The sequence below is a fragment of the Saccostrea cucullata genome, unplaced genomic scaffold (genome assembly GCF_032062105.1).
Source record: "Saccostrea cucullata isolate Sc308-1 unplaced genomic scaffold, CSIRO_AGI_Scuc_v1 ctg571, whole genome shotgun sequence".
Lineage (NCBI taxonomy): Eukaryota > Metazoa > Mollusca > Bivalvia > Ostreida > Ostreidae > Saccostrea > Saccostrea cuccullata.
Window position 1 is genome coordinate 247,683 of NW_026932178.1, and position 12,113 is coordinate 259,795.

The 12,113-nt window shown below is 35.9% G+C and overlaps 2 protein-coding genes across 2 annotated transcripts in view; both read right to left on the minus strand.

Annotated features, from left to right (window-relative positions):
• Window positions 1-736: 736 nt before the first annotated feature.
• Window positions 737-3,208, minus strand: LOC134234585 (uncharacterized). The gene is made up of 2 exons (XM_062716663.1): window positions 3,183-3,208; window positions 737-2,844 (listed from the first exon to the last, which is right to left on the minus strand). Exons 1-2 carry the CDS (start codon window positions 3,206-3,208, stop codon window positions 801-803), a joined length of 2,070 nt encoding a protein of 689 aa, XP_062572647.1. The 3' UTR covers window positions 737-800.
• A 777-nt stretch (window positions 3,209-3,985) lies between these two features.
• The window catches only part of LOC134234600 (lipoxygenase homology domain-containing protein 1-like), a 42,929-nt gene continuing 34,801 nt past the window's right edge, over window positions 3,986-12,113 (minus strand). The window contains 17 exon segments of the mRNA XM_062716674.1: window positions 3,986-4,975; window positions 5,096-5,253; window positions 5,532-5,686; window positions 6,435-6,567; window positions 6,681-6,773; window positions 6,880-7,043; window positions 7,311-8,017; window positions 8,437-8,443; window positions 8,856-8,979; window positions 9,314-9,423; window positions 9,477-9,530; window positions 9,694-9,823; window positions 9,934-10,023; window positions 10,143-10,303; window positions 10,730-10,848; window positions 10,960-11,108; window positions 11,835-11,986. Coding sequence (XP_062572658.1) covers window positions 4,282-4,975; window positions 5,096-5,253; window positions 5,532-5,686; window positions 6,435-6,567; window positions 6,681-6,773; window positions 6,880-7,043; window positions 7,311-8,017; window positions 8,437-8,443; window positions 8,856-8,979; window positions 9,314-9,423; window positions 9,477-9,530; window positions 9,694-9,823; window positions 9,934-10,023; window positions 10,143-10,303; window positions 10,730-10,848; window positions 10,960-11,108; window positions 11,835-11,986 — 3,200 coding nt within the window. The 3' untranslated portion in view covers window positions 3,986-4,281.

Genomic DNA, 12,113 nt, shown 5'->3' on the forward strand with positions numbered 1-12,113 from the left:
AGTGATACATCATATTGGTACCCACAAACCAAGCTCATCTCACGTTTACGTTAATCAGCTGTTTAGTTTCCTTTTGATCATGATATAAACAAAGACTCATGTCAAATTATTATTTGCACTACATACAACATGTACAACATGCAATTTCAATTCTTTGTTGATTTATCGATTGAATTCATGAATTTCAGATCACCATGTCTGGTTTGGTGAAGATGTACATTGACCTCATGGAAAAGACTGGTGGATTTTAATAGTTTTATTTATTAGCATCCAACGTTTTAATTTACATAACAAGGGTAACGTAAGTGGAAAGACAAAGAAAATATTAGATACTTTTTATGACATGTCAACCCTTTTTTCCCATGGATACCTCTAATTGAATTTTTTTCCATTACCCACTTTTATGATGTCACAATGCAGTTTGCCATTGAATGGTTGACAGACAATTTTGTTTACAAAAGGTCCAATCTAATTAAAATTAAATCTTTGATCCGCTTCAGTTTGATCGCTACACTTTGTGTAGCGATGAAACTGGAGCGGATCAAAGATCTAATTTTAATTAGATTGCAAAAGGGCATTTGACATGGAACACTCCAATGCAGAATGTTTCCCAGCTGAATACCCTTAAATGTATTGTAACCTCAGCGTTCAATGAAATGGCATGATATTGAATTCTTCCACATTTAGGAGTTATTCATTATAGGCTTTTTATTAGCTTTATAATAGTAAATAAAATACTGACTAAAGAAAAAATGAAACCAGAAGAAATAATCTGGTGATCTCCTTCAGATGTCTTTCATTTAAGTAATTGAGGGATTCCATTGACAAATTTCCTGTATTCTCATTCCTGTAGCTGTTTGTATTTTGTTGAATGGTTCTTGTTTGAGAGATTGTTGGTATGAGTATAAAGCAGCCTGGAGGTTCCCTGTCACCTGTTGACAGATCCCTAGAATCTGCCACGATATGTCTCTGTTTATTGTAGGTATAAGCTGTCTCTGTTCAAAGTCAATTAGGGTCTGTAGATTATCTAGAGCTGTCTGTGCTCTCATTGTGTTTTCTTGTCTGTAGCACAAAATCTCTAGCATGTATAACAGTATATAGGGTGGGATATATAATGTACGGCAAGTATTCTGTAGAGCAGACTGTTGTTCAGGTATAAGTTCAATGATGTAATGGATTCTAATGTCAAGTCTGATATCCGATGCTAAAGCCTGTCTCATTTTTGCAGACCAGGACTGTCCCCCTACAGCCTCAGTATACATCTCTGTATTCAAATAATCGTGATACATCACATAAGGCTGTGCTAATTTGACCTTGGTAATCTCTATAATAGATAAAGCTTCCTTGTATCTAAGCGTCTTGTAATAATACATGGCTATGTACAGCATGTCAGTAATACAACCAAACTTGGCTGCTAATTTCAGCATGTAACAGGAGATTTTGTCAGCTCTATACCTCAGTTTGTTTTGAAGTGTGTAAGTTCCCATATGTAATATAAAAGCAGTACTCTGAAGGACGAAAGCAGTAATGTTCTGTAGCATAACGACTTGATACTGCGTCAAGATTGGAGATTCTATCATCTGTTCTATTGTTTGTAGATATCTGAATCTTATGCAGCTTTGTATGTCCAATTTCTGTATTAAGTAATAACGTAGTGTTTCACCAAATAGCAATCTATCAAAATCAGCCTCAGAAATCAGAGTATAATCTTCTATACCAATAGAGTTTTCTGGGTTTTGGAGGAAGTCTATAATACAAGACCTAATGGAGAGACTGTATAGACTGTGTAGCAGAAATTCGAATCCCCTCTCATACATCCCGTACAGTCTTGAAAATAATTGGTGTTGTTTGACGCCATGAATTTTACTTAGAAACATGTTGTTGCCTGGAATGAAAAAGTTAGGACAGACCCCCTCATACACCCATTTGAGGATGAGTTTAAAACAGACCCAGAAACACTCCAGGAGATTTTGCGGACACCAGTGAGGTATTGTATTTTGTTGAATCACCCAGAAAACTGCTGTCTTCATGTGATAGGAACACAGTAATTTATCTTCATCATCCAGTCCATTGTTCATTATTTCTGTTAAAAACAATTTAAGTAAGCCGTAAGTTAAGAATTGACAGTGGTTCATTACATACACAAGTTTTTGTTCAGCCAAAGAGAAAGATATTCGCCATTCATGATCTTCATGTCTTCCTAGCTTATGTCCAATTGCTACAAAGTGACATCCATTTTTCACTATATCATCAGCAACATGAGGCTGTGGCCATGAGTGACATCTGTCTATCCATGAGGAGGCAGATGGAGGCCAAAAGTCACAAACAAAAGAGAGGGCGTTATCAAATTCTTGTGCTCCAATTCTTCTACTGGCACAGGGTCCATGTGGAGTGGAGTCAAGTGATGCAGAACACATGATCTGTCTGTATTTAGAACTAGATACATAATATCTGCTATTCATTCTTACACAAGATCCCCGGATTTCTCTGTCCATGCTAGGTGACAGTAAATATAACAAAGTAAATCCTGGTGGACTATCAGAACAGTCACAGAGGATCAGTGTTTGTCTTTGTGTGTTGTAATACTGAGTCTGAGATAATTTCCAGATCACACGGTAATTATTTGGCCAGATCATATAGTCTACATCTGATCCTTCCAGTCTAAATCCTTCTCTGTGACTTCCACTCAACATCCCACTCCACTCATCACTTGTTGTCACTTGATTTCCCACCATCTCCTTGATGTCCACCATATCTCTCCTCATGGTCACCAGTCGTGAGGTCCCCACTATATGACACAGTCCCACAAACACTGACTCGGATATGTGTTCTATGGCTGTAGTACTGAGAACGATTGAAGTGGAATTGATATTCTTAAGCTTGTTTCATTAATGTTTCACTTTTGTGAATAATATAATTATTACCATTGATAAGTTTATTTACTTATGTTTTTATTTTTAAAAAATTCGATTCTAGACTATGTTATTTTTTTATTTTGATATTTTTTTTACATTTATGAATCATAATATAAATAATAAATGTACCCGGTAATTGTCTTATTTATTTATTATTTTGTATCAGATGTTTTTAAACGATAGTGTAAAAACTTAAAATTATATTTTTTCTGTCAGTAGAATGCACTGATTTAGATGATCTAAACATTGTTAGAGTTTAAAACTTACATTTGTGGGTTTCTAATGGAGTCCATTTTGATATGGAAATTTTCAGATGCTATAAATATAGTATAGAAAAAATCCAGACATTTACTTTCCTTTCGTAGTACTGAAGTACTGATATTACCTGTGCCTTTTTATGATAACTATCTTGAATCGGTAATATTATAGATAAATGTATAATGTAAAATTAGACTAGACTTTACTGATTAAATATGCTGTGTCAAAGTGGATTTTCAGAATGGAGTAATTTTAGAATGTATGTAAATAAAACTTGTACATCTATGATGCTTCACACATTGTTTTTTTTTTTTTTTTAATGTTTTACTTAACTGTAGTTGCACAGAAATGGGGGCTTTATTTTCAAATTTTCCCAAAAAACATATATGCTTAAAATTAAATCAAACAAGTTTCTTCAAAGTACCTTTGTACCTGATATGAACTTTTATTATATAAAAAAAATTATCATCAAGTAAAAAGTATTACAATGATAGGTTTGAGATGAAATGGAACCCCTTATTAGTGATATAATTACTATACAATTAATAATGAAACATTTTATATTTTTCACTGATAATAATCTCCTTCAACATACATAACTAAACAGAGATAATACACAAACAACTACCCTTGACAATTATCAGCTACTACCAGATTATCAAAGTTTATAAATATATATTAATGTGATATACACACATGAAGCATACAATATTAACAATTTCATAAAATGACAAATAATTATACAAAGGAAATAAAATTCGCTTGATGACAACAATACTAAAAGTAGATCGGTGGTCAAAATGAATAAAAATATTGTATACAAATATAAACAGAATACAGACTCTCATTATCACAGACATTTTGATTATCACAGGAAGATTTTGATATATACTATTACTCATGAAGTGAAAAAAAATTAATTTAATAGTGAATAATTATAGAAAGGTGATGTCTCTGGAAGGATGAAACTCTGTTGTAACAGACATGACAGAAATATCATTTGGCACTAGAGTGTTTGCTAAGTATTGTGACATAGAACAAAGGATTGCATAGTGAAGTGCATACATAGAACCAGAGTATAATATGCTATATATCATTCTTCTTTGTATCAACTTTTGTCCTCAGTGGCTTTAATCTGGTCCTCACTTTCAGTTTTATTTGTGGCCTCACTTTCAGTTTTGTTAGTGGCCTCACTTTCAGTTTTCTTTGTGTCCTCACGTTCAGTTTTATGTTTGTCCTCACTCTCTATTTCATGGTCTACATTGATGTCCTCATTAACTTCTCCCTGGTCCTCATTTTTGGCTTTACTTGTGTCCTCATTTCTTTTATCATTGTCTACATCATCCTCATTGATTTTATTCTGAATTCCACTTTCTGTTTTGCCCTCGCTTTCATTTTTATTCAAATCTACATAGTGGTCCTCAGGGACACTATTCTTATTTTCACTTTCTGTATTGTCTTCAATTCCAGATTTATTGTCCTCAATATTCTGGTCCTCAGTCACGTCCTCACCCTGTCTACTCTCTGTAGTGGTATCCTTTATCACCTCTTCTTTGTTTGTATCAGTCACTTCATCCTCTTTTATTCCCCCACCCTCTGTACTCCTCAGGTCCTCTTTAATCTCCTCATCCCTCCCCTGTTCCCCTCCTTCTCCCTTGGATTCCTCCCCTCCATCCACTTTGGAGTCCTCCCCATCAACAGTATTCAGGTTCTGTTTCTGTAAGTTAGAGTTTTCCTTCTCCATCCTGTCCATGTAAAGCTCGACCTCCACAATACCATAGTCCTCTTCATCCTGTAACAAGCTGTGAATGGAAAGATTTCAATGAGTCGTTATCAATAAACGTATTGACTCTCTATCATTATACAAGGGATTTTTCTATACAGGTCTCTTTTTCTCCTGTGTACCCACTGGGTATCTTTACCTGTTACATGTGAAGATATATTTGTGTTTGGCATCAACTCCCTCTTTTACAGACACTTTCTCAAGGAACCACGCCCCCTCCATTCCCTTCCCATCATGCCCTATTATAATGTTTTCCAGGCGTCCTAGATCAACAGCTTCAACAATGAATGTGTCCACCTGAAAAAAAGATAATTTAAAGTTGTTAAGTATTTATATTTCCATTTCTGATTTTTTTTCTATGTGATAGCTCATTGAAAGTTAGCAGAGTTGATTTTTTGATAATTCTACCATACTTATCCCATGTTTCCAACAATGGTTGATGCCCTGGCATACTATACTAGCTAGACAGTGATTTCTTAAGTGATTCTCCAGAACTAATTGTAAAAGTTGTTAAATGTTTGTAATTCTTGAGAACTCTCATAATATGGTCTGCAATGTAAACAAAAAACTCTAACTTTTCCCGTCCTGAATTTCTTGTTTTGTTCTTTGTTGTTGATCAGGTAGCGCCTGCCTGTGTCACCCAGAGTCCCGAATAGCGTGATGTGAACTGTGGCATCTGTTCCAGAATTCTCCTCTGTTCCTGTCTCCACGGCAACCACATAATGGCGAACTGAAGAAGATGAAGCTGAATCATTTAGCAAGAAGAACAGACATGCAGTGCTGTTGTCTTGTGTTTTCTTTCATAAATTTATCATTCAATTTTTATTGAAATATGGATTATCTTGTCTGATATTTGTAAATTAAATAAATGTTAACATTTAATAACATTCAAAATTTGGAATAAGGGACAGAGTGGGAATTAAGGTTAAGGAAACAAGGGACACAACTTTATTGTGAATCATTAAAATAGTAATGGTGAAAACATAGATAAAACCTAGTGGTTGATGAATTAGATTCTTAATGAAATGTCAGTTTACTGTAGAATTTTGTACCTTCTGTGAATAATAATTGAAACTTAACTTCCCAAAGCAAATTAATCTTAATTGTTACTAATAATCTTAATATTTTTATTTTTATCCTATTACATATGAAGAGAAATATTGACTTATGTAACAATAAAAATAGTAACAAAAATAGATAACAGAACTGCCAACACCACCTAATTCTACAACAATGAGTAGAAAGGAAAGGGAGAAATTCTAATTATTAATTAACAGTGACTTAATTATTAATTAAAATAAATAATTTAATATTAATGACTTTCTTATGTTTTCTTACCAAATCCTGAAACAAACATTGAAAGAAAAAAATCATCAAAGATTCTGATTGGCAGTTATTCAAAGTTTGGCAGGGCCCAGTAAGACTCTTTGTGTTCATTGATCACTATAGGCCTGACCAGAAATCGACATTCTACATACCTGGCCAGAAGTCACGGGAGTCATTCTCTGCCGGCACCTCGACTGCGATGTCACCGTATTCACCGGAGAAGGACAGATATTTACCGATGTGGAACTCGTATCTCTCATCAGACTTTAGGTTGTGCAGGATAACCTAAAAATAAAAAAAACAAACATGAACAAACTCTTAATTAATATCTTAAAAAAGTTTATTGCACCCAATTTATGTTCAATGAAAGTGGAAGATAAATATCTAATAGGCAGTACCTTGTCCAGACCCCATCCAGACTGTGTGTGCGGATTATCGTGCTCAATCCGGATTTTACGGATTCCTCCGAGTTCTTCTGTGTCAAAATTGACCTACAAAAAGTAGAAGTGTTAATCTCAGTGGAATACCCTTGTCAAATAATGGAGGACTTCAATCAAACATTAAGCAAAAATTACCAAGTGTTAATTCTAGACTTACTAAGAATTCATCGGTTTGTCCTGGCTGGAAATACCCCTTGTTTGGTTCCCCTAGAGTGAGGGGACCAGAATTCCCCGCATCTCCATACACGGTCAAGGTCACTTGGTCATTGGTTCCGCAGTCTGGGGCTGCACTAGTTGTCACGTAAACTTTCACAGTGCCCTCTGGTGAAGAAATAGGGCATTATCAAATTAGGTGATGCAATAAAAATGATACTTAGCTATTTAGACCTTCAACAATCTATATGTACCAAATTCAGTACACGTACTGTTAATGACCATGTTATATGTGACCAGGCTCTAGGGCCATAAAACTTGGACAAGCTCAGTCTCACTTTTTCACTATATATTCCTGTGGTAAAGGTGAGACTTAAGGTGACCAAAGGTGAGCTCAGGTAAGTTTTATGGCCCCAGGCCAGGTTATAAGTTTACCCTGTGGTTGAGGTGTGGGTGGTTTGTTCTCTTCCACTGCTTTCTCCGGTTCAGCTTTCTGTTGATCTGTCTGTTCAGCTGTAACTTCCACCTCGTCTGGTTTATCTTCCACCATTTCTGGTTTACTTTCCAGGTCCTCTGGTTTATCTGCGTCTGTCTTCTCAGGAATCTCTGATTTTGGTTCCTCATCCTCTGGTGTGTCTGACTTTTTCACTTCTTCATCAGCTGTGGGTTGGTCTGGTTCTTCTTCACTTGGTTTGGGAGACACCGGCTTTTCATCCCCAGCTCCTGGTGAGGCTGTCTTCTCTTGTTCTGATGAAGCAGGTTTTGGAGAATCTACTTTATCAGACACATCTTCAGAAGCTACGACCAGGGGTGGGGAGGGAGATTTCAGTGGAAGTGGAGAGGGACTTTTTGTCTTCTGTTTTGGTGGTGGGGAGGGAGTTTTGGCTTTCTCCTGTGGTGTTGGCTCAGGACTTTTTGACTTCTCCCTGGGGACTGGTGTGGGAGTTTTCGTTTTCTGTCTTGGAGTAGGTGTTGGGGTCTTGGTCTTCTCTCTGGGTGCTGGTGTCACCGATTTCTGCCTCGCTACTGGGGAGGGACTTTTAACTTGTAGTGTGGGGGGCATGTCATCTTCAAACACCACTTCCTCAGACAATAGCAGGGTCCTCTCTATCTTAGCATCTTCCTCTCCCTCATCCAACCAACTGTACAAATAAACAGTGCATTTACATTGAATGAAGATAAAGGTATAACCTAAATAAACTCATTGAATTAACTGTACAAATACACAACAATTTCCTATAAATTTAAATATAGGTAAAACCTAATGGACTTATACAACACACAGATTACATCCTCAAGCCTGAAAGGACATTATACATATATATCTTTTTGTGGGGGACCTGGAGTGTTATGTCACCCGATGCCGAACTTTCATAGGACAATTTACATCTCCAAGAATGTTATAACATTTTTAAAATTAAAGGAAAATTTAGATTTATTCAAAATCATTAAAATGTACACAAATAATCCAAAAATGCTTTCTATATATATGTTGTTTACTTTTGCTTAGCAACCGAGTTAACCATGAAATTAAATCCCCATAAATCAGTGAATTAAACACTGCTCACCCACGAGCCCAAGGACCCCCTGTTTCCCCCATTTTTCAAATAGAAACTTTTACATTTGTGATATAATCAAAAATGTTATATATCTTTTTGTTGGTACCAATGTTCATGAATTTTATTGAACAAACATCCTCAAGAAAGATATATTTTTCAGTGTCTTGCTTTATTGAATCCTTTGTATAAATTTTTATTATATAATATCACCATCAGAATCATAAATCAGTGAATTAAACATTAGTAAAAATTCCATCACAACCACAAATTTCAATGGTTTCAGAGTAATCAAATAAAACCTTATTGAGCTTCAAATTGTCTTGACTTACTGATTGTAACATAACAAAAGAATCCATCACAACCACCTTTTTTTTTTTTAATTTTTTTTTTAAAGAAAGTTCTCATGTATATTTCTCAATAAATGGAAAGTTTGAATCAAAGGAAGAATCTGTAGAGTCATACAAACCTTCTCCTAGACTATCATGTCCAATGACCACCTTCTGTAGGGTTCCCAGGTCTACAGCCTCCACTTCAAACTGGTCCACCTACAGGGGACACAGAATGTAAACAAATAATTCTATATATACAGCATGCAAAATATACACTTTAATACCACCACAATCTTTGATTACCATTAAAAACAATGTACACACATCATTCTCATTCAGACACTCTTGCTGGGGGGATATCTGTACAGAAACACTCTAGATTGTACTGACCTGGTCCTGTGTGAAGCGGTCCTTGTTTGTCAGGGAATGTTTCAGAAGTCGTTTTAGAACACTGGTCCTGTGTGAAGATCAGGGAATGTACTGACCTGGTCCTGTGTGAAGCGGTCCTTGTTTGTCAGGGAATGTTTCAGAAGTCGTTTTAGATACTGACCTGGTCTTGTGTGAAGCGGTCCTTGTTTGTCAGGGAATGTTTCAGAAGTCGTTTTCCAGAGCTGCCCAGGCTGCCGTCAGGGAATGTTTCAGAAGTCGTTTTAGATTGTACTGACCTGGTCCAAACACAGGGAATGTTTCAGAAGTCGTTTTATTGTACTGACCTGGTCCTGTGTGAAGCGGTCCTTAAGAATAGGTGATCACCTGGTACTTCAACACTGTTATACAACAAAACATCTCTCATTCATCTGGCTGTACATCAAATTCTGGTTTAATCATGGAAATTAAGTTTCAAGTATTCAATCTCACATCTTAAATATTTGGAGAATGGGAAGGGTCATCAGACTTTACTTTTAGGAATGGGGAGGGTCGTCAGATTACCTTTAGGTATGGGGAGGGCCGGCCAGTGGACAGGTATTTCCCTCCATCCATCAGACTTCTCGTCCACCATGACCCAGTCATTGAGGTCATAGGTAAACATGTCCCCTGTGTCCAAGTCCTCACAAGTTATCTGTAATAGTTAATTAATAGATAAATCATCATGTAAAGACATCATCATGGCTAATACAGACACTGTTGTATAAATACACACACACATAGAATTCAGTGTTCAGTGCTTACCCTTCTAAGTAACCAGCCTTTCTTTTTTGTGATGTCAAGGTAACCGAGCCGAAGCTTATAAAGTTCTCCTATATCTGCTGCAAACTTGATCTACAATAAAGCAGATGGTAATAATATTGAAATATCCCTGTCCAACACATTTTCATAAAAATTTCAATATTATTTTTTCTTGTTAATTTTGTTGTTGTTGTTACCAAGACAACACTGACCTCACACACATCCTTCTGTCCGATCTGGAAAGGGTTTTCTCTGGAGGACTTGAGTGGACAAAGCTCACTTTCCCCCTCGCTGCCGATGAATGTGACCACAAGATCCAGAGGCACTCCCCCTTTCTGGCCCCCCGTGTCTGTACTGATCTTCCATGCCCCATCTAAAGTTACAGAATAATTTCGAAAGAATGTAGCATTGATTTTAGCAAATAATACAGGCCCATGGATCATGAAACAAACTTAGACTTCAGTCAAATTTTCAATCTTGTGTAAGATACTTTATGATTTATTGAATTAATCTCTAATTTGCAGAGAACAACACTTTTGTATAACAGTATTGTTAAATAGTTAAGATTTTGACATAAGCTTAAGATGGTTCATGATCCTGGGGCTTGGTTGCTGTCCACCCACCAGTATGTTTAAAGCTTATGGTATACATGTAAATCAAAAGAATAAAAGACTGATAACTGATAATGGAAAACATTTACAGATTTCTTATAAAGTTTTAAATATTTCAGGTACCATATCAATAACCTTTTAGAATTTTGTAGTTACTAATATGTAAATCAACCAACATGTACTCATACTTGATTGTGGTAAATCTTTGATTTGGTTGGCGGGAATGACTACAGCGCTCGGTTCAGTTGTACTCAGTCTGATGGTTTCTTCTACTTCCTGCTTCTTTGTGTCTTTGGACCCAATCCACCTATAAATTCAGACAACAAGTTTTGGAGAATCTACATAATTTCCACTATAGTAAACATATTATTTTGTTTTTATTTAAAACCATATGTAAAACTTCTGATATTGATCTTACTTTCCATGCAGGAAGTTGTATTGGACTGCACTGTATTGACTCTCCTTGACAACCACTTTGTCTAGTAACCATGGTAATCCAGGGCCCTTAGCGATCACAATCTTCTCCAATTCTCCCAGATCTACAGCTTCCACAGTGAAAGAGTCAACCTGCAAAAAAATACATATAAGGCCATGCAAAATTAATTCCTTGGTTCTCAGGCTTTTTTTAAGAAATATGATGAGGGAGGGATTTTTTTTTTACTTTTATTGCCCCCAAAACATGAAGAGGCAGCTTTTAAGATTGTACAAAACCTCAAAAATGATGAGGGAGGTCATTTGTTGTTTTTATTTGATTGATTTAGCAATAAAAAGGGTCAATGAGGCAACCTTGGAAGAGATGAGGGAGGGCCTGAGAACCAAGAAATTAAATATTTTTTGTCTAACAGTAATTAGTGAGAAGTACCAACTTGTAGTGTAAAAGAGTCAACCTTTAAAATATACACTGTATACAAGGAAATTTACGCCCCTGTTTTATTTTCGCCTCTTTTGCCCTTTCCTTGATTTAGCGAATTTAAAACGGTTTGAATTCAAATTACACTCCATAATTTCTTAAACAGAACTATGACTGGGCGAATATAAAATGGGGCAAAATTGTTCACAAGTTCAAAAGGGCGAAAATTACATGAGGCGAAAATAACCCTGTATACAGTACATATTTAAAATATTTTATAACAGTCATTAATGATAACAATTACCATGATCTTATAAGTCTTGTAAATATAAAGGTATGGGAAGCCAATTTATCATGTATAAGGTAGAAATCCACAAACGGTATATCTGATTTTTACTGATTTTAGCTAAACCTCTAGTGACGATCTTCTTCAGTTTCATTACCTGACCAGCCTGGAAGTTTTTTCGGCCATTACTGTGGAGATGTCGTCTGCCAGTGTCTGCGTCCTGTCCGTAAAGTGTGATAAACACGTGGGATTCAGTCCCAGCGTCCATTTCTTCATCACTTGTAAACAGCTGTATGTGGTACGGCAGAACTGAAAATATAGGTCAACATGATCTTAATCCACGTTACCACAATTATGGCAATTTTTCTAAATACATGTTCATATAAATAACACTAACAACTTTTTAAGGAAAAGATTTACTTTCAACTTGTTTAAT